General features: G+C 52.8%; 1 protein-coding gene across 1 annotated transcript in view; it reads left to right on the top strand.

Annotated features, from left to right (window-relative positions):
* Window positions 1-19,852, top strand: part of itpr2 (inositol 1,4,5-trisphosphate receptor, type 2) — a 222,025-nt gene that overhangs the window by 193,466 nt on the left and 8,707 nt on the right. The window contains 2 exon segments of the mRNA XM_078420082.1: window positions 3,089-3,216; window positions 6,722-6,887. Of these exon segments, the coding sequence (XP_078276208.1) occupies window positions 3,089-3,216; window positions 6,722-6,887 (294 nt within the window).

Genomic DNA, 19,852 nt, shown 5'->3' with positions numbered 1-19,852 from the left:
CTGAAGAGGGTTCCCAGCCCGAAACATCACCGTGATGCTTCCTGATCTGCTGAGCTACTCCAGCACTTTGTGTCTTTTTTGTAAGCCAGCATCTGCAGTTCCTTGATTCTATAGTTTAGTGTGGTTTAGAGGTGCAGTGTGGAAACCGGCCCTTCGGCCCACCGAGCCCGCGCTGACCAGCGATCCCCGCACATTAACACTATCCTACACACACTAGGGACAATTTACACATACACCAAGCCAATTAACCCACAAACCTGCACGTCTTTGGAGTGTGGGAGGAAACCAGAGCACCCGTAAAGAAAACGCACGCAGGTCACGGGGAGAACGTACAAACTCCGTACAGACAGCTCCCGTAGTCAGGATTGAACCGGGGTCTCTGGCGCTGTGAGGCAGCAGCTCTACCCCTGCGCCACCGTGCCACCCTATATTAAAATGTTGTTGTACGTGAAGATTTTCATCCTATATTGATATCAGTAATAAACTAGCTTTCTATCCCATTGGTAACCATTGCTATCTACTGAACAGTTGCAGCCCCCAGTGTTGGTCTCCCTGCTGCCAACACTCCCACTATCCTTGCTCCACTCAAACCTCAACTCAACTCAACTCCGTGATCTGTGGCTTTAGCTAGTGATCTCTTCAGGGGCACTTTCATTAAATGGCTTGTGGAATTGGTGGCATAACGCCGAGGTGCAACCTATTGGCAGCCTGTGGCCTACTGCTCCACTCACCCTCCACAGTTGGCAGAGCAGTGTGCCACTGGCTGCCAAGAGGGCAAGTAGGGCCGAAGGGCCTGTTTCCACACTACATGACTATGGCATAGTTATGCAGGGGATGGAGGGATATGAATCACGTGCAGGCAGAGGAGATTAGTTGAACTTATCACCATGTTTGGCGCAGACAAAGGGCCTGTTCTTGTACAGTACTGTTCTATGTTGTTCTACGCTACACAAATATTCAGTGTAAGGAGAAAGACCACGAGAAATTCCACGAGGGCGGCACGGTGGCGCAGCGGTAGAGTTGCTGCCTTACAGCGAATGCAGCGCCGGAGACTCAGGTTCGATCCTGACTACAGGCGCTGTCTGTGCGGAGTTTGTACGTTCTCCTCGTGACCTGCGTGGGTTTTCTCCGAGATCTTCAGTTTCCTCCCACACTCCAAAGACGTACAGGTTTGTAGGTTAATTGGCTGGACAAATGTAAAAAATTGTCCCTAGTGGGTGTAGGATAGTGTTCGTGTGCGGGGATCGCTGGGCGGCGTGGACCCGGTAGGCCAAAGGGCCTGTTTCTGTGCTGTATCTCTAAACCTAAAAAAAAATCTTTTAAAAAAAATTCAGTCAGTGAGTTTAAAAACAATTGGATAATATATTTGAACAAATCATCTATTAAAATCACTCCACATACAGAATAGTGAAAGGCTTGGATAGAGTGGATATAGAGGATGTTTTCATTAGTGGGAGAGTCTAGGATTAGAGGCCACAGCCTCAGAATTAAAGGACGTTCTTTTAGGAAGGAAATGAGGAGCAATTTCCTTAGTCAGAGGGCAGTGAATCTGTCAAATTCTTTGCCACAGAAGGCTCTGGAGGCCAAGTCAGTGGATACATTTAAGGCAGACATATAGATAGATTCTTGATTAGTACGGGTGTACGGGTTAGGGGAGAAAGCAGGAGAATAGGGTTAGGAGGGAGAGATAGATCAGCCATGATTGAATGGCGGAGTAGACTTGATGGGCCGAATGGCCTAATTCTACTCCTATTCCTCATGACCTTATGAAAATGTTGTTGCGGGTGACGTTTCGGTTCGGGACCCTTCTTCGCACTGGAGTCTGAAGAGGGGTTTCCGGCTAGAGTTGCTGCCTCACAGCGAATGCAGCGCCGGAGACCCGGGTTCGATCCCGACTATGGGTGATGTCTGTACGGAGTTTGTACGTTCTCCCCGTGATCTGCGTGGGTTTCTCCGAGATCTTCGGTTTCCTCCCACACTCCAAAGGACGTGCAGGTTTGAAGGTTAATTGGCTTGGTATACATGTAAATTGCCCCTAGTGTGTTTGGGATAGTGTTAGTGTGTGGGGATCTCTGGTTGGTGCGGACTCTGTGGGCCGAATGGCCAGTTTCCATGTTTCTCTAACCTAAACTAATTGTCCTCACTCCGATCCTGCCCGGCTTCTGGTGCTGGTCCTGGCTCTATGCCACCCTCAGCCCCTGCTCCCCTTCTCTGCCTGCACCCCGCGGTCACGGTGGCACAGCGGCAGAGCTGCTGCCTTACAGCGAATGCAGCGCCAGAGACCTGGGTTCCATCCCGACTACGGGTACTGTCTGTACAGAATTTGTACCTTCTCCTCGTGACCACGCGGGTTTTCTCCGAGATCTATGACTTCCTCCCACACTCCAAAGACGTGCAGGTATTTAGGTTAATTGGCTTGGTGTATGTGTAAAGTTGTCCCTAGTGTGCAGGACAGTGTTAGTGTGCGGGGATCGCAGGTCGGTGCAGACCCGGTGGGCCGAAGGGCCTGTTTCCGCACTGTATATCTGAACTAAACTAAAGTAAACACTCGTACACCACAATGAAACTTAGCTGACAACGGGATTTGTGTTAAGGCTGCCACGTTGTTGGAATCATGGCGACATCGATCAGTCAGAGGGGAAAGACTAATGGAAGGTTAAACCACCCTGAGTAGCCAGGCCTGGCAACTGGGAGCCCAGGAAGGTGTTTAAAGGACTTCATACAGTGTCTGTATAAACAGTGGAGACAAGTAGAGGGGGCCACGGTGACTCAAGGGTAGAGTTGCTGCCTTGCAGCACCAGAGACCCGGGTTCAATCCTGACCATGGATGCTGTCTGTATGGAGTTTGCACGTTCTCCCTGTAACTGCGTGGGTTTTCTCCCGGTGCTACGGTTTACTCCCACACTCCAAAGACCACAGGTTTGTAGATTAATTGGCTGCGGTAAAGATTGTAAATCGTCCCCAGTGTGTGGGATAGTGCTGTTGTATGGGGATCGCTGGTCAGCCCGGACTCGGTGGGCCGGAGGGCCTGTTTTTCCACGCTGCGTCTTTAAACTAAACTAAAGCAATGTTCTTGTTTCTTCAACAGAGGACCAAGATGACACCATGCTGGAGCAGACTTGCGATACTCTGCTAAGGTGCATTGTTACCGTTCTGAACCAGGGACTGCGGAACGGAGGTGGAGTGGGTGACGTGCTCAGAAAGCCTTCAAAGGACGTAAGTGGCCTTTGCAGCCCTACAGGCCGTGCGCACAGGGTCAGTTGGGGTTAGGGTTGCCAACTTCCTCACTCCCAAATAAGGGACAAAGGGTGACATCACCGCCCCGCGCCCCACGTGACCTCACCCAGCCAGCAGCCACATGCTCCCGCTCCACCAATGGCGGGTGCCCGGGCCGGGAGGCGGGTTGCTATGCAACCTCGCTTAGGCGGCGCCCGGGCCTACACTGTCCGGGACTGGTGCAGCCCCAGGGCCTACAGTGTCCAGGCATACAGTGTCCGGAGCCTACAGTGTCCGGGGCCTACAGTGTCCGGAGCCTACAGTGTCCGGGCCGACAGTGTCCGGGCCTACAGCGCCCCCCGGGCCTAATACAGGACGAAGGCGGACCCGTACGGGACAAACCAATTTAGCCCAATCTGTGGGATGTCCCAGCTAATACGGGACAGTTGGCAACCCTAGTTAGGGTTGTGGGGACTGAGTCCGTGACCAGGCTGGATGTGTGTAGGAAAGAACTGCAGATGCTGTTTTATGCCAAAGATAGACTCAAAACGCTGCAGTAACTCAGCGGGACAGGTAGCATCTCTGGAGAAAAGGAATGGGTGATGTTTCGGGTCGGATCCCTTCTTCGGGCTGCAAGGCCAGGACAAAACAGGGCCGGCAACAGATAACCTCAGGTAGGGTGGAGCCCACAATCGCCCATTGCTGGCCGGGGAAGATGTGCTAATGACAGGGATACAAGGATGCGGACAGTGGAACTAGTAGGACGACTAGGTTGGGGGGCAGGGGGGGGGGGGGGGGGGGAGAGGCAATGCAGGAGTTACTTGAAATTAGAGAAATCAATGTTCATACATCAATGATCACTTTGAATGATGTTCAAAGGGGTTCGAGGGGCCGAATGGCCTACTCCTGCACCTATTTTCTATGTATGTATTCCCGTGGTGATGGAAAGACAGCACCAAACCAGGGACACTAGTACACTACATTAGATTTTAGACATACAGCGTGGAAACAGGCCCACCAAGCCCACACCGACCAGCCATCATCCTGTACACTAGTACCATCTACACACAATTCCAATTAGATAGCGGCGGCACGGTGGCGCAGCGGGTAGAGCTGCTGCCTCATGGTGCCAGAGACCTGGATTTGATCCTGACCTCTGGTGCTGTCTGTGTGGAGTTTGCATGTTCTCCCTGCCACCGACTGGGTTTCCACTAGCTGGTGGTGTCCCCGTGCTTTGGCTGCCCCTGTGCTTCTGGCTGGTAGAGGTGGTGGGTGTGGCTGGTGCTGTGTAAGGAGTCCTGGAGACTTGGCCCACTGCATCCTGTAGATATACTAATCAAGATCGCAAGATACAACGCTTGAGAAGATCGACACCATTATACACGAGGTAGCAACCTCCTAGATAGGCTTCCCATTGACACGCACCATCAGCGAAGTTCATAAGATCATGTGATAGGAGTAGAATTAGGCCATTCGGTCCATCATGTCTACTCCGCCATTCAATCATGGCTATAAGAAAATAACTGCAGATGCTGGTACAAATCGATTTATTCACAAAATGCTGGAGTAACTCAGCAGGTCAGGCAGCATCTCGGGAGAGAAGGAATGGGTGACATTTCGGGTCGAGACCCTTCTTCAATCATGGCTGATCCATCTCTCCCTCCTAACCCTATTCTCCTGCTTTCTCGCCGTAATCTCTAACACCCGTACTAATCAAGAATCTATCCCGTCCTTAAAAATATCCACTGACTTGGCTATCACAGCCTTCTGTGGCAAAGAATTCCACAGATTCACCACCCTCTGACTAAATACATTTCTCATTACCTCCTTCCTAAAAAAAAGTCCTTTAATTCTAAGGCTGTGACCTCCAGTCCTAGACTCTCCCACTAGTGGAAACATCCTCCCCACATCCCCTCCATCCAGGCCTTTCACCATTCTGTACGTTTCAATGAGGCCCCCCCCCCCCTCACTCTTCTAAACTCCAGCGAGTACAGGCCCAGTGCCGCCAAATGCACATCATGCTGTAGGCTAACCCACTCATTCCTGGGATCAATCTTGTAAACCTCCTCTGGACCCTCTCCAAAGTCAGCACATCCTTCCTCAGATATGGGGCCCAAAATTGCTCACAATACTCCAAATGCGGCCTTACATCCCATTTTCTTGTGTACAAGCCCTCCTGAAATAAATTGAGTTAGCATTAGACAATAGACAATAGGTGCAGGAGGAGGCCATTCGGCCCTTCGAGCCAGCACCGCCATTCAATGTGATCATGGCTGATCATTCTCAATCAGTACCCCGTTCCTGCCTTCTCCCCATACCCCCTGACTCCGCTATCCACAATGGTAGCTGCTGCCACTGTGTGTCGCTGGTGGAGTAAGTGAATGGGAGGCTTATCTAGAAGGTTGCTATGTCCTTTATGATGGTGTCGATCTTCTCAAGTGTTGTATCTTGCAATCTTGATTAGCTTCCTTGATTTCCCCACCCAAGGGATGAAAGGATGGTGTTAATGTCTCCATCCAAGCGTATACTCAAAGTGCTGGATTAACTCAGCAGGTCAGGCAGCATCCCTGGAGAGAAGGAATGGGTGACGTTTCGGGTCGAGACGTTTCTTCAGACTGAGAGTCAGAGAAGCGGGAGACTAGAGATGTGGAAGAGCTAGGTGTGAAAATGACAGATCAAAGCAGACAATGGTCAGGGAAATGTACAATGGTTCGTTGTTGGCTGAGAGGAAAATGACAACAAGGCATACAAACAGGAAAATTAATCAGGAGGACATACTGTATGAATATTGATTTCTCTAACTTCGAGTAACCCTTGTTTTCCCTCTCTCCGCCCCCCCCCTCCCCCCCATGCTGGTCCTCCGACCAATTTCACTGTCCTCCTGATTAATTTTATTGATGGTAAGCCTCGTTGTCACCTCCCCTTCAGCCAACCATTCTAAATTTCCGTGATCAACGTCTGCTTTGATCTGTCGTTTCCACATCTTTCCCTTCCAGTCTGAAGAAGGGTCTCGGCCCGAAACGTCACCCATTCCTTCTCTCCAGAGATGCTGTCTGACCTGCTGAGTTACGCCAGCATTTTGAGTCTATCTTCGATGTAAGCCAGCACCTGCAGTTCCTTCCTCCCCATTCCATCCAGTTGTAGGTAGATACTTGTACAAATGTAAAGCATGAAGGAAGCAGGTGCTGTGTGCTTTGTTGAGACAGTCCTGGACACTGTAGGCCCTGATACTGTAGGCCCGGACACTGTAGGCCTGGACACTGTTGGCCCGGACACTGTAGGCCCGTACACTGCAGGCCAGGACACTGTAGGCCCGGACACTGCAGGCCCAGACACTGTAGGCCCGGACACTGCAGGCCCGGACACTGCAGGCCCGGACACTACAGGCCCAGACACTGTAGGCCCGGACACTGTAGGCCCGGACACTGTAGGCCCGGACACTGCAGGCCCAGACACAGTAGTCCTGATGCACAGATGCTGATGGAGGTGCACCTTCTCGTTTCAGGAGCCTCTGTTCTTTGCGCGGGTGGTCTACGATCTCCTGTTCTTCTTCGTTGTCATCATCATCGTCCTGAACCTGATCTTTGGGGTCATCATCGACACGTTCGCTGACCTGAGGAGCGAGAAGCAGAAGAAGGAGGAGGTGCTGAAGACGTCGTGCTTCATCTGTGGTACGTTGGGCTTGCAGAGGGATGTGTTATTGGGGATGATGGTGCCCATTCGGCAATCTCCCGCTCTCCTTCAGTGGTCTCTGTCGGTAGCAGCCGACCAGGCCTCGTTCTAGAGGAGCGAGGGTGTGCAGCGTTGTCAGGGTCACCAGACATCAACGCGAAAAGACAATCGGGCCTTCGCCAGTGTACCGATACAGGATAAAGGGAATAACGTTTAGTGCAAGGTAAAGTCCAAGCAAAGATAGTCCAACACATGCTGCTCTCATGCATGGGAGTATGCACTCTGATCCACTAGCACACAAATCTAGTCATTATACTTTATCACAGCACAGTAGCTAACAATTTGGGGCGGCTCGGTGGCGCAGCGGTAGAGTTGTTGCCTTACAGTGCCAGAGGTTCCATCCTGACTAGGGGTATTGTGTGTACTGAGTTTGTACGTTCTCCCCGAGACCTGCGTGGGTTTTCTCCGGGTGCTCCGGTTTCCTCCCACACTCCAAAGACGTGTGGATTTGTAGGTTAACTGACTTGGTAATATTGTAAATTGCCACTAGTGCTTAGGATAGTGTTAGTGTGCGGAGATCACTGGTCGACACGGACTCGATGGGCCGAAGGGCCTGTTTCTGTGCTGTATCTCTAAACTAAACTAAATTTTAAAAAAATAATAGTGTCCACTGCATCTCCTACCAGTGTTATAAGCACACTGTGTAAGCGCTGCAGTTCCTGCAACACCTGCTTCATGTCAAATGGCATAAGATGGTCCTGTGTGTGTCCCGTGCCAACCTCTGTTGAACAGCAATCCCCTCCCGATGGGCGACTGTGCAAGCTCCTTGGGCTACTCGGCACCACTACCAACAGCCCCAGACTTTCCACCACGCAATCTTTACTTGAGAGAAGTCAGCAGAACAAGAGGCCTTCAGTTTAGTTTAGAGATACCTCAATGAAAAAGGCCCTTCGGCCCACCAAGTCCACGCCAACCATTGATCACCTGTTCACACTAGTTTGGTAGGCTTTACTTTGGTTCAAATTAGACATACAGCGCGGAAACAGGCCCTTCGGCCTACCTAGTCCGCGCCAACCTGCGATCCCAGCACACTAACACTATCCTACACACTAGGGACAATTAACAGTCTTTATCAAAGACAATTAACCTACAATTCTTTCGGATGTGGGAAGGTGAAACCCAATGCCGTCACAGGGAGATCATGCAAACTCCACACCCAGACAGTGCCCAAGGTCAGGATCGAACCTGGGTCTCTGCCGCCGTGGGGCAGTGGCTCTGCCTGCTGTACCACCGTGCTGCCCTTTCCAAGGGCATTCGGTAAAATATCATATCAGAGCTTAAACAACCGGTGTGAGACTGGTGAAAGGTCAGCGGAACAGAGGAGAGGGATGGGATGTGCGCTCACATTAGGAACACACACCTCGTCATGTCTGCTGGGATTTGCCACTGCATTCCCAATTTTCCAGAATACAGTCTATGTAAAGAATGTGGAATGATGGAAGGGAGTTTGGTCACAGTGCTCAAAGTAATGAGCTGAGCAAAGCACGTACTGGGAAACTAGGGTTGTCAACTGTCCCGTGTTAGCCAGAACATCCCGTATTTTGGGCTAAATTGGTTTGTCCTGTACGGGACCGCCCATGTGTAGGCCCGGACGCTGTAGGTCCGGACAGTGTAGGCCGGACAGTGTAGGCCCGGACAGTGTAGGTGCGGACAGTGTAGGTCCGGACAGTGTAGGTCCAGACAGTGTAGGTCCAGACAGTGTAGGCCCGGACAGTGTAGGCCCGGACAGTGTAGGCCCGGACAGTGTAGGCCCGGACGCTGTAGGTCCGGACAGTGTAGGCCCGGACAGTGTAGGCCCGGACAGTGTAGGTGCGGACAGTGTAGGTCCGGACAGTGTAGGTCCAGACAGTGTAGGCCCGGACAGTGTAGGTCCGGGCAGTGTAGGCCCGGACAGTGTAGGCCCGGACAGTGTAGGTCCGGACAGTGTAGGTCCGGACAGTGTAGGCCCGGACAGTGTAGGTCGGACAGTGTAGGTGCGGACAGTGTAGGCCCGGACAGTGTAGGTCCGGGCAGTGTAGGTCGGACAGTGTAGGTGCGGACAGTGTAGGCCCGGACAGTGTAGGTGCGGACAGTGTAGGTGCGGACAGTGTAGGTCCGGGCAGTGTAGGTGCGGACAGTGTAGGTGCGGACAGTGTAGGTCCGGACAGTGTAGGCCGGGACAGTGTAGGCCCGGACAGTGTAGGTGCGGACAGTGTAGGTGCGGACAGTGTAGGCCCGGACAGTGTAGGCCCGGACAGTGTAGGTGCGGACAGTGTAGGTGCGGACAGTGTAGGCCCGGACAGTGTAGGCCTGGACAGTGTAGGCGCGGACAGTGTAGGTGCGGACAGTGTAGGCCCGGACAGTGTAGGCCCGGACCGTGTAGGCCCGGACCCGGACAGTGTAGGTCCAGACAGAGTAGGCCCGGGCGCCGCCTAACAGAGGTTGCATTGCAATCCGCCTCCCGGTCTGAGCGGCCCCCATTGGTGGAGCGGGAGCACTTGGCCGCTGGCTGGGGAGGTCACATGGGGCTTGGGGCGGTGACATCACCTTGTCCCATATTTGGTAGTGAGATAGTTGGCAACCCTACAGGAAACAGAAAGTTGGAAAGGGCTGTTGATAGACTATGAGCAAAAGTGCACCCAAGGCACAGGTTGTCACAACTTAGAACCCAGGAAAGAAGGTCAAGTTAGGACACAAAACGCTGGAGCAACTCAGCGGGACAGGCAGCATCTCTGGAGAGAAGGAATAGGTGACATTTCGGATCGAGACTCTTCTTCTTTCCCTCTCTCTCCATCCCTCCCCCTTCCCAGTTCTCCAACCAGTCTAACTGTCTCCGACTACATTTTATCTCTGCATTGCACAGAGATTTTTAAAAACCCGCTAACTCCCAGCTAACAATGAACTATTCTACATTTTCCTTGATCTCCATTCCTATTGGCCTATTTTCACACCTTACAATTCCCTGATCGATGTATCTCCCCCTCCCCTGACATCAGTCTGAAGAAGTGTAAGAAAATAACTGCAGATGCTGGTACAAATCGAAGGTATTTATTCACAAAATGCTGGAGTAACTCAGCAGGTCAGGCAGCATCTCAGGAGAGAAGGAATGGGTGACGTTTCGGGTCGAGACCCTTCTTCAGACTGATGTCGGGGGCGGGACAATGGAAGGATAAAGGTGGAGCCAGGAAGATAGAGGGAGATCTGGGAAGGGGGAGGGGAAGAGAGGGACAGAGGAACTATCTAAAGTTGGAGAAGTCAATGTTCATACCACTGGGGTGCAAGCTGCCCAAGCGAAATATGAGGTGCTGTTCCTCCAATTTGCGGTGGGCCTCACTATGGCACTGGAGGAGCCCCATGACAAAAAGGTCAGACTGGGAATGGGAGGGGGAGTTGAAGTGCTCGGCCACCGGGAGATCAGGTTGGTTAAGGTGGACTAAGCGAAGGTGTTGAGCGAAACGATCGTCGAGCCTGCGTTTGGTTTCGCCAATGTAAAGAAGTTGACATCTAGAGCAGAGGATACAATAGATGAGGTTGGAGGAGGTGCAGGTGAACCTCTGTCTCACCTGGAAAGACTGTTTGGGTCCTTGGATGGAGTTGAGGGGGGAGGTAAAGGGACAGGTGTTGCATCTCCTGCGGTTACAGGGGAAAGTGCCCGGGGATGGGGTGGTTTGGGTAGGAAGGGACGAGTGGACCAGGGAGTTACAGAGGGAACGGTCTCTGCGGAACGCAGAGAGAGGAGGGGATGGGAAGATATGGCCAGTGGTGGGGTCCCGTTGTAGGTGATGGAAATGTTGGTGGATGATTTGTTGGATCCGCTGGCTGGTGGGGTGGAAGGTGAGAACGAGGGGGATTCTGTCCTTATTGCGAATGGGGGGAGGGGGAGCAAGAGCGGAGCTGCGGGATGTAGAAGAGACCTTAGTGAAAGCCTCATCTATAATGGAAGAGGGAAAGCCCCGTTTCCTGAAGAATGAGGACATCTCTGATGCCCTAGTGTGAAACATCTCATCCCGGTCGCAGATGCGGCGTAGATGGAGGAATTGGGAGTGGGGGATAGACTTTTTGCAGGAGACCGGGTGGGAAGAAGTGTAGTCCAGATAGCTGTGCGAGTCAGTGGGTTTATAGGAAATCTCCATCACTAGTCTGTCTCCTGTGATGGAGATGGTGAGGTCCAGAAACGGGAGGGAGATGTCGGAGATGGTCCAGGTATATTTAAGGGCAGGATGGAAATTAGTGGTGAAATGTATGAAGTCAGTGAGTTCTGCATGGGTGCAAGAGGTAGCACCAATGCAGTCGTCGATGTAGCGGAGGTAGAGTTCGGGGATGGGGCCGGTGTACGTCCGGAACAGGGATTGTTCGACGTACCCGACAAAGAGGCAGGTGTAGCTAGGGCCCATGCGAGTGCCCATAGCTACGCCTCTGGTTTGGAGGAAGTGGGAGGAGTCAAAGGAGAAGTTGTTGAGGGTAAGAACCAGCTCTGCTAGGCAGAGGAGAGTGTTGGTAGATGGGGATTGGCTGGTTCTACGGTCGAGGAAGAAACGGAGGGCTTCAAGACCATCCTTGTGGGGGATGGAAGTGTAGAGTGACTGGACATCCATGGTGAAGATGAGGGAGTGGGGGCCTGGGAACCGGAAGTTATCGAGGAGATGGAGAGCGTGTGAGGTGTCTTGGACGTAGGTGGGGAGGGATTTGACCAGGGGGGCTAGGATAGAGTCGAGGTAGGTGGAAATCTGAAAGTCTGAAGAAGGGTCTCGACCCGAAACGTCACCCGTTCCTTCTCTCCAGAGCTGCTGCCTGTCCCGCTGAGTTATTCCAGCATTTTGTGTCTTGTCTTCTGTTTAAACCAGCACCTGCAGTTCCTTCCTACACAAAGAATGTCAAGTGTTATGGAGGTGGGGCGCGGTAGGGTAGTTAATAGGTCAGGGCACAGAAACCATCGAAAAACTAGCTGCATAAAAAGCTTGAAGGCATTGCTGGCCTCTATTCCAGACTACCTATACATAACATAGTAGAAGTGATGCCGGAGTTATGTCACATTTCCTACTGTGCACTACACCTTATGAGAAGGCTCTAAGACCCCGTTTGGCATAGTTTTCATAGCTTCCATCATCGTTTGGCATAGTTTTCTTGTGCGCTGTGTAAAGGAATTTAATCAAGGACCCATCTAGTTTGTGGTTTAAGTAGGAAATAGAACTGCAGATGCCGGTCTAAATCGAAGGTGGACAAAAAATGCTGGAGTAACTCAGCGGGTCAGGCAGCATCTCTGGAGAGAAGGAACGGGTGACGTTTCGGGTCGAGACCCTTCTTCAGACTGAAGAAGAAGAAGGGTCTCGACCCGAAACGTCACCAGTTCCTTCTCTCCCGAGATGCTGCCTGACCCGCTGAGTTACTGCAGCATTCTGTGTCTACCTTGGGGCAATAATTAAATTCCTTTACACGGCACACGAGAACACCGTGCCAAATGATGACGGGGCCACGAAACCTTCACAGAGGTGTAGTGCCCAGAAGGAAATGTCATATAACATTTATATAACACCGTGTTATATAACACAGGAAAGAAAACGATCCAATGTCTGCAATGAAACAGGTTAGAGGATTGGAACGGTTGGTCCACCATGGACATGGTGGTACATTAGTCTGGACAAAATTATGAATTACATCATTTTGGAATTATGTACCCAAATAATTGATTTCCCTTGAAATCCCCCCCCCCCCCCACGGAGGTCCCCCCGACTATGTGGTGCCTCGGCTGGGTGAGGCGGCCGATCTCGACCTCATTGGGACTTCCACGGCCAATCGGCGGGTTGAGTTTGCCCCCTGCAGCCGGGGCTCTGGCAGATCCGTTCCCATAGCCAACTGACGAGGCCCACTTTGCAGTCCGGTATCCCCCCTCCCCCACGCCCTCCCCCACGCCCTCCCCCACGCCCTCCCCGAGTCCGTGACCTCTACCGGTCCGGCAAAACGAACAATACGGCAAGGCTCTGGAACCAAGGGTGCCGGGTAATGGGCGGTGGACCTGGTCACCCTTGCCGATGGGAAAACCCTTCAGAAGTCTGATAACGGTGGGGAAGAAGCTGTTCCCGAGTCTGGTGTTCTGTATATTCTGCCTGACCAAACGACTTCCACTTCCTTTCTGTCATGGGCCTCCTCCAGTGCCATAGTGAGGCCCACCGGAAATTGGGGGAACAGCACCTCATATTTCGCCTGGGCAGCTTGCAGCCCAGTGGTATGAACATTGACTTCTCCAACTTTAGATAGTTCCTCTGTCCCTCTCTTCCCCTCCCCCTTCCCAGATCTCCCTCTGTCTTCCCGTCTCCACCTATATCCTTCCTTTGTCCCGCCCCCCTGACATCAGTCTGAAGAAGGGTCTCGACCCGAAATGTCGCCCATTCCTTCTCTCCTGAGATGCTGCCTGACCTGCTGAGTTACTCCAGCATTTTGTGAATAAATACCTTCGATTTGTACCAGCATCTGCAGTTATTTTCTTACACTATTCTTCCACTTCCTTTGGCAACTTGTTCCATGTACACATCACCCCTCAAGTGCCTTTTAATTGTTTCCCCTCTCTCCCTTATGCCCTTCTTCAGAGACTGCCTCTCAATTTCAGCTTCCCCTCTCCCCTCCCCACCGTGCCACAATCAGTCTGAAGGAGGAACCCGACCACAGATGTTGCCAGACCCGCTGGTCCCTTCAGCCCTTTGTGTTCTGCTTAAGGCCATGGCTCAGTCATGGAGTCAAAGAGTCACACAGTGTGGAAACAGGCCCTTCCGCCCAACTTCCCCACACTGGCCAACATGTCCCATCTACACTAGTCCAACCTGCCTGCGTTTGACCCATATCCCTCTAAACCTGTCCTATCCATGTACCTGTCTAAATGTTGCGATAGTCCCTGCCTCAACTACCTCCTCCGGCAGCTCGTTCCATACACCCACCACCCTTTTGGGTGAAAAAGTTATCCCTCAAGTTCCTATTAAATTTTTCCCCCTTCTCCTCTGCTCCTCGATTCCCCTACTCTGTGCAAGAGACTCTGTGCATCTACCTGATCTATTCCTCTCATGATTTTGTGCACCTCTATAAGATCTCCCCTCATCCTCCTGCGCTCCAAGGAAAAGAGTCCCAGCCTGCTCAACCTCTCCCTGTAGCTCAGACCCTCGAGTCCTGGCAACATCCTCGTAAAACTTCTCTGCCCCCTTTCCAGCTTGACAACATCTTGTCTCTAAGATGGTGCCCAAAATTGAACACAATACTCTAAATGCGGTCTCACCAACGTCTTCTCCAACTGCAGCATGATACTTTGATACTCAATACCCTGATTGATGAAGGCCAATGTGCCAACAGCCTTGTTGACTACCCCGATCTACCTGCGATGCCACTCTAAACTGTCGACAGTGTGTAGAGAAAGCTGCATTGAAGTTGTCAGCGTGGAAGCAGAGGGCAGTGCAGGAAGACGTGGGCCTTGGCATCGGACTGCACGGAGTGATCTCACATGGCAAGCATTCACCTTAGGCTGAGGAGAAGTGTTCACTGCTTTGGTAACGCTAAACATGCAGGTTCCTGTTTATCAAGCCTGCCACGAACGGAACGAGACCATTGAACCGCCTCATTGTAAAACGCAAGGAAGCGTTTCATGGAATAACCGTGTCCATTCTATCAGTTGGATCCAGTGGGCAGTGTGTGGGCGTTTTGGACGTGCCCGGGTGAAGCCAGAAAGCTGAGCAGCAGGATTGGAAAATCACTGAAGATTCAACCTCTCCCCTCCAGAAACCCTCTTGTTGAATTAAAGAGGTGCCCTTGGTCACCGTAGAAAATCACATTGGAGTAGGGGCGGCACGGTGGCGCAGCGGTAGAGTTGCTGCCTTACCAACGCCAGAGACCCGGGGCCGTCTGTACGTGGTTTGTACGTTCTCCCCGTGACCTGCGTGGGTTTTCTCCGAAATCTTCGGGTTCCTCCCACACTCCAAAGACGTGCAGGTTTGTAGGTTGATTGGCTTGTTGTAAATTGTCCCTAGTGCGTGTAGGATAGTGTAAGTGTGCGGGGATCGTTGGTCGGCGTGGACTCGGTGGGCCGAAGGGCCTGGCTCCTCACTGTATCTCTGAACTAAACTAAATCTGTGCGTTGGCAGTGAGGTGAAGCCAACTCAAACAGCGAGGATCCTGGGTTAGTTGCGTCAGTATTGCTCCTTGCTTCATCTGTCGGGTCCATGGCTGGCTCTGCACCACAACATGCCCAGTGTCACCGCCCAAGGAGAGTGTGGACAGCAGATGGATTGTTTGAAGGCCCAGGTTTACAGCTTCCTTTGGGTGGAGCCGTGTGTACAGTGGCAACCGACGACGATCGAAAATGCTGGCCAGAAAATAGGTGGTGCAGCGGTAGAGTTGCTGCCTTACAGGGCCAGAGACCGATCCTGGCTTTCAACCAGACTGCGGGTGCTGTCTGTATGGAGTTCTTCCTGTGACCGCGTGGGTTTTCTCCAGGTGCTCCGGTTTCTTCCTGCGCTCCAAAGACGCTTGTAGGTGAATTGGCTTTGGTAAAGAATTGTGCCAAAAGGGCGGCCATGGTGGCGCAGCGGTAGAGTTGCTGCCTTACAGTGCTTGCAGCGCCGGAGACCCAGGTTCGATCCCGACTACGGGCGCCGTCTGTACGGAGCTTGTAAGTTCTCTCCGTTACCGCGTGTGTTTTCTCCGAGATCTTTGGTTTCCTCTCACACTCCAAAGACGTACAGGTTTGTAGGTTAATTGGCTTGGTGTAAGTGTAAATTGTCCCTGGTGTGTGTGGGATAGTGCTTGTGTGCGGGGATCGCTGGTCGGCGGCCGAAGGGCTTGTTTCCGCGCTGTATCTCTAAACTAAACTAAATCCATGGCACGCTGCTGTCTTTTCGCTGCCATTAGCCCATCTGGTAGAGACCAACCTCCCCTCATCCTGTCCAAAGCAACGTTGGTTATTTTCCTTTGACTTGACCCCAAATACACGGGACACATCGTCAGGCCAAACGGACGTGACTGGTGGGCTGGTTTGTTGCTTCACTTGGATGCCCTAACCAAAGTGCAATGTTAGCTCCAGGTTCTGGCTTCAATGTGCCCCTGGGTAGGTGCTCGGGGAGGGAGGGAGGGTGGGAGGGGTGGGTGGTTGAGGTCAGGGGGGGGGGCTGTAGAACAGTCACTGTATTCACACTCCATGTCGGGTGTTCGCAAATGCCGCCCCTGCAAGAAGTTATCTTGCGCACGCGTGTTACCCGGGGAGTCATCTTGTTCGGGAGCCACGGCTTTTCACAGTCAGATTTGTTTATTGTCACGTGTCACGGGTACAGTCAAAAGCTTTTTGTTGCACGCTATCCAGTCAGCGGAAAGACAATACGTGATTACAATTGAGCCATTCCACAGTGCACAGATGCATGATAAAGGGAGATTAAGAAGATCATAGTCAAAGTAAAAAATGTTGCAGTAGGAGTAGAGGTTTAAGAGTGTGGCGCGATTGTAATATGTGATTGTAGATCTGTTTCTGTGCCCAGCACACAAGTAGTCACCTGGGTTGGGCGCCATCTTGGAAGCAACCAGAGACCATAGAGTCAGAACGAACGGACGTACCTTTAGAAAGGAGATGAGGAGGGAAAGATAGACCAGCCAAGGTTGAATGGTGGAGTAGATTCGATGGGCCGAATGGCCTGATTCTGATGCTATGACTTAAGAACTTCCAACCATCCCAAAACTCATGTGGGTCGTGCAGAGGTCTGTGTATCGTCACGTGTGCTATGCATTGTCACGTGTGCTGTGCCACGTCACGTGTGCTATGTATCATTACGTGTGCTGTGCCATGTCACGTGTGTTATGCATTGTCACGTGTGCTGTGCCACGTCATGTGTGCTATGTATCATTACGTGTCCTATGCATTGTCACGTGTGCTGTGCCATGTCACGTGTGCTATGTATCGTTAAGTGTGCTGTGCCATGTCACGTGTGTTATACATTGTCACTTGTGCTGTGCCATGTCACGTGTGCTATGTATCATTACGTGTGCTATGCATTGACACGTGTGCTGTGCCATGTCACGTGTGCTGTGCATTGTCACATGGTCAGATTAGTTTGTCATCACGTGTACCGAGGTACAGTGAAAAGCTTTTGTTGCGTGCTGTAACCGGAGCATCCGGAGAAAACCCACGCGGTCACGGGGGAAGCCTGCAAACTCCACGCACGCACACACACACACGCACACACACGCGCACACACGCACACACACACACGCTCACACTCACACGCACGCAGACACAGCTCCGGAGGTTGGGATTGAACCCGGGGTCTCTGGCGCTCTGAGGCAGCGGTTCTACCCGCTGCACCGCCGTGCCACCGGTGTGAAGGCTGGGTGGGAGGGTTGGCGTGGGGCTCTCAGTAGCACAGGAGCAGGGAGGGAGCAGTCAGGCGATGTTGCTGGCATCATCCGGTCCTCTGGACCGCAGAGGGTCGCGGGTGCAAGCTGGCAGCTGGGAAGAACTTGCTGGCAGCTGGATGTTTGCTCCGAATAAACAGGAAAAAGAAACCCAGGCGGCAATCAAGCGGCTGGAACGACGGCAAAGGGGGCGGTGGTGGGTGGTGCGAGACCCTTCCCTGGCTCCCTACCTTGACACCACGGGTTGAAACAGACTCCCTCAGTTCCAGCCGGAGAGCAGGGAGCGGGATGGAGCCAGCGGCTCAGACAGTCCTCGCTCACTCTGCCTCCCCGGTGTTCTGCAGCAGCAGGTTTCTCACGTGCCGCAGCCACGTGGCAGGCAGGCAGGCAGGCGGGCAGGCAGGCGGGCAGGCAGGCGGGCAGGCGGGCAGGCAGGCAGGCAGGCGGGCAGGCAGCCACGTGGCAGGCAGGCAGCCACGTGGCAGGCGGGCAGGCGGGCGGGCAGGCAGGCAGGCGGGCGGGCAGGCAGGCAGGTGGGCAGCCACGTGGCAGGCAGGCAGGCAGGCAGTGCCACCGCTGGAGAGATGCCCACACGTTACAGGAGTAGAATTAGACCATTCGTCCCATCGAGTCCACTCCGCCATTCAATCTGCCTGCCTTTTCCCCATAATCCTTGACACCCGTTCTGATCAACAATTTGTCCATCTCTGCCTTAAAAATATCCACTGACTTGTCCTCCACAGCCCTCTGTGGCAATGAGTTCCACAGATTAACTACCCTCTGAATAAAGAAGTTCCTCCTCACCTCCTTTCTAAAAGAGCGCCCTTTAATTCTGAGGCTGTGCCCTCTGGTCCTAGACTTTCCCACTAGTGGAAACATCCTCTCCACATCCACTCTATCTGTGCCTTTCATTGTTCTGTAAGTTTCAATGAGATCCCCCCTCAACCTTCTAAACTCCAGTGAGTACAGGCCCAGTGCTGTCAAACGCTCATCGTATGTTAACCCATTCATTCCTGGGATCATTCTTGTAAACCTTCTCTGGACCCTCTCCAGAGCCAGCACGTCCTTCCTCAGATATGGGGCCAAATTTGCTCACAATACTCCAAATGCGGCCTGACCAGCGCTACCGTTGTCAACTGTCCCATATTAGCCGGGACATCCTGTATTTTGGGCTAAATTGGTTTGTCCCGTATGGGACCGCCCTTGTCCCATATTAGGCCCAGACGCTGTAGGCCCGGACAGTGTAGGTCCAGACAGTGTAGGCCCAGACAGTGTAGGTCCAGACAGTGTAGGCCCGGACAGTGTAGGCCCAGACAATGGAGGCTCGGACAGTGTAGGCCCAGACAGTGTAGGCCCGGACAGTGTAGGCCCAGACAATTGAGGCCCGGACAGTGTAGGCCCAGACAGTGTAGGTCCAGACAGTGTAGGCCCAGACAGTGTAGGTCCAGACAGTGTAGGTCCGGACAGAGTAGGTCCAGGCAGTGTAGGTCCGGACAGTGTAGGTCCGGACAGAGTAGGTCCAGACAGTGTAGGTCCGGACAGAGTAGGTCCAGACAGTGTAGGTCCAGACAGTGCAGGTCCGGAGACCCGGGCGCCGCCTATCGGAGGTTGCATACCTACCTGCCTCCTGGCCCGGGCGGCCGCCATTGGTGGAGCAGGAACACATGGCCGCTGGCTGGATGAGGTCACGTGGGGCGGTGACGTCACCTTGTCTCTTATTTGGGAGTGAGATAGTTAGCACCCCTAACCAGCGCCTTGTAGGGCCTCTGCATTACATCTCCTTTTGACAGGAGTCGGGCGAGAGGGCGGTGGGGCAGAGCTCTGTGTCAGCCACGTCCTAGACTAGAAGCTTCTCTCAGTCCACCAGCTGCCCACACTCCCTCCTGCAGCTGAACTACAACCTGACCACATCAAATCACTCGGCAACATTCACTGCCTTGATTTTCAGAGTCTTTGTGATCATTTATAAAGACCTCCTGGCTGAACAATCCTGAACTGTAGTTTGTAGTTTAGAGATACAGTGCAGGAGCAGGTCCTTCGGCCCACCCAGCCCGCACCGACCAGCGATCCCTGCACATTAACACCACCCTACACACACTAGGAACTATTTTACATTTATACCAAGCCAATCAACCGACAAACCTGCACGTCTTCGGTGTGCGAGAGAACACCCTCGCAGTTCATGGGGAGAACGTAGAAACTCTGTACAGACAGCCCCCTTTGTCAGGATTGAACCCGGGTCTCTGGCACTGTGAGGCAGTAACTCTACCGCTGCGCCACCGTGCCGCCCTAATTTAATTTTGAGGTTTGATGCTTCTTTGATGGATGAACCTGCATCATTTTGGGTTTGGTTGGTCCGGGCAGGATTTGGGCACACTCCAGGAACCTTGAGGCGCCGGAGACCCGGGTTCAATCCCGGCTACGGGTGCTGTCTGCACGGAGTTTGCACTTTCTCCCCGTGACCTGCATGGGTTTCCTTCCAAATTCCAAAGGCGCATAGGTATATAGGCTAATAGGCTTCTGTAAATTGTCCCTAGTGTGTGTAGGA

The sequence above is a fragment of the Rhinoraja longicauda genome, chromosome 23, assembly GCF_053455715.1.
Source record: "Rhinoraja longicauda isolate Sanriku21f chromosome 23, sRhiLon1.1, whole genome shotgun sequence".
Taxonomy (NCBI): Eukaryota; Metazoa; Chordata; class Chondrichthyes; order Rajiformes; family Arhynchobatidae; genus Rhinoraja; species Rhinoraja longicauda.
Note: the sequence above shows the minus strand (reverse complement) of the source record. Positions and strands in the feature narration are given on the sequence as shown.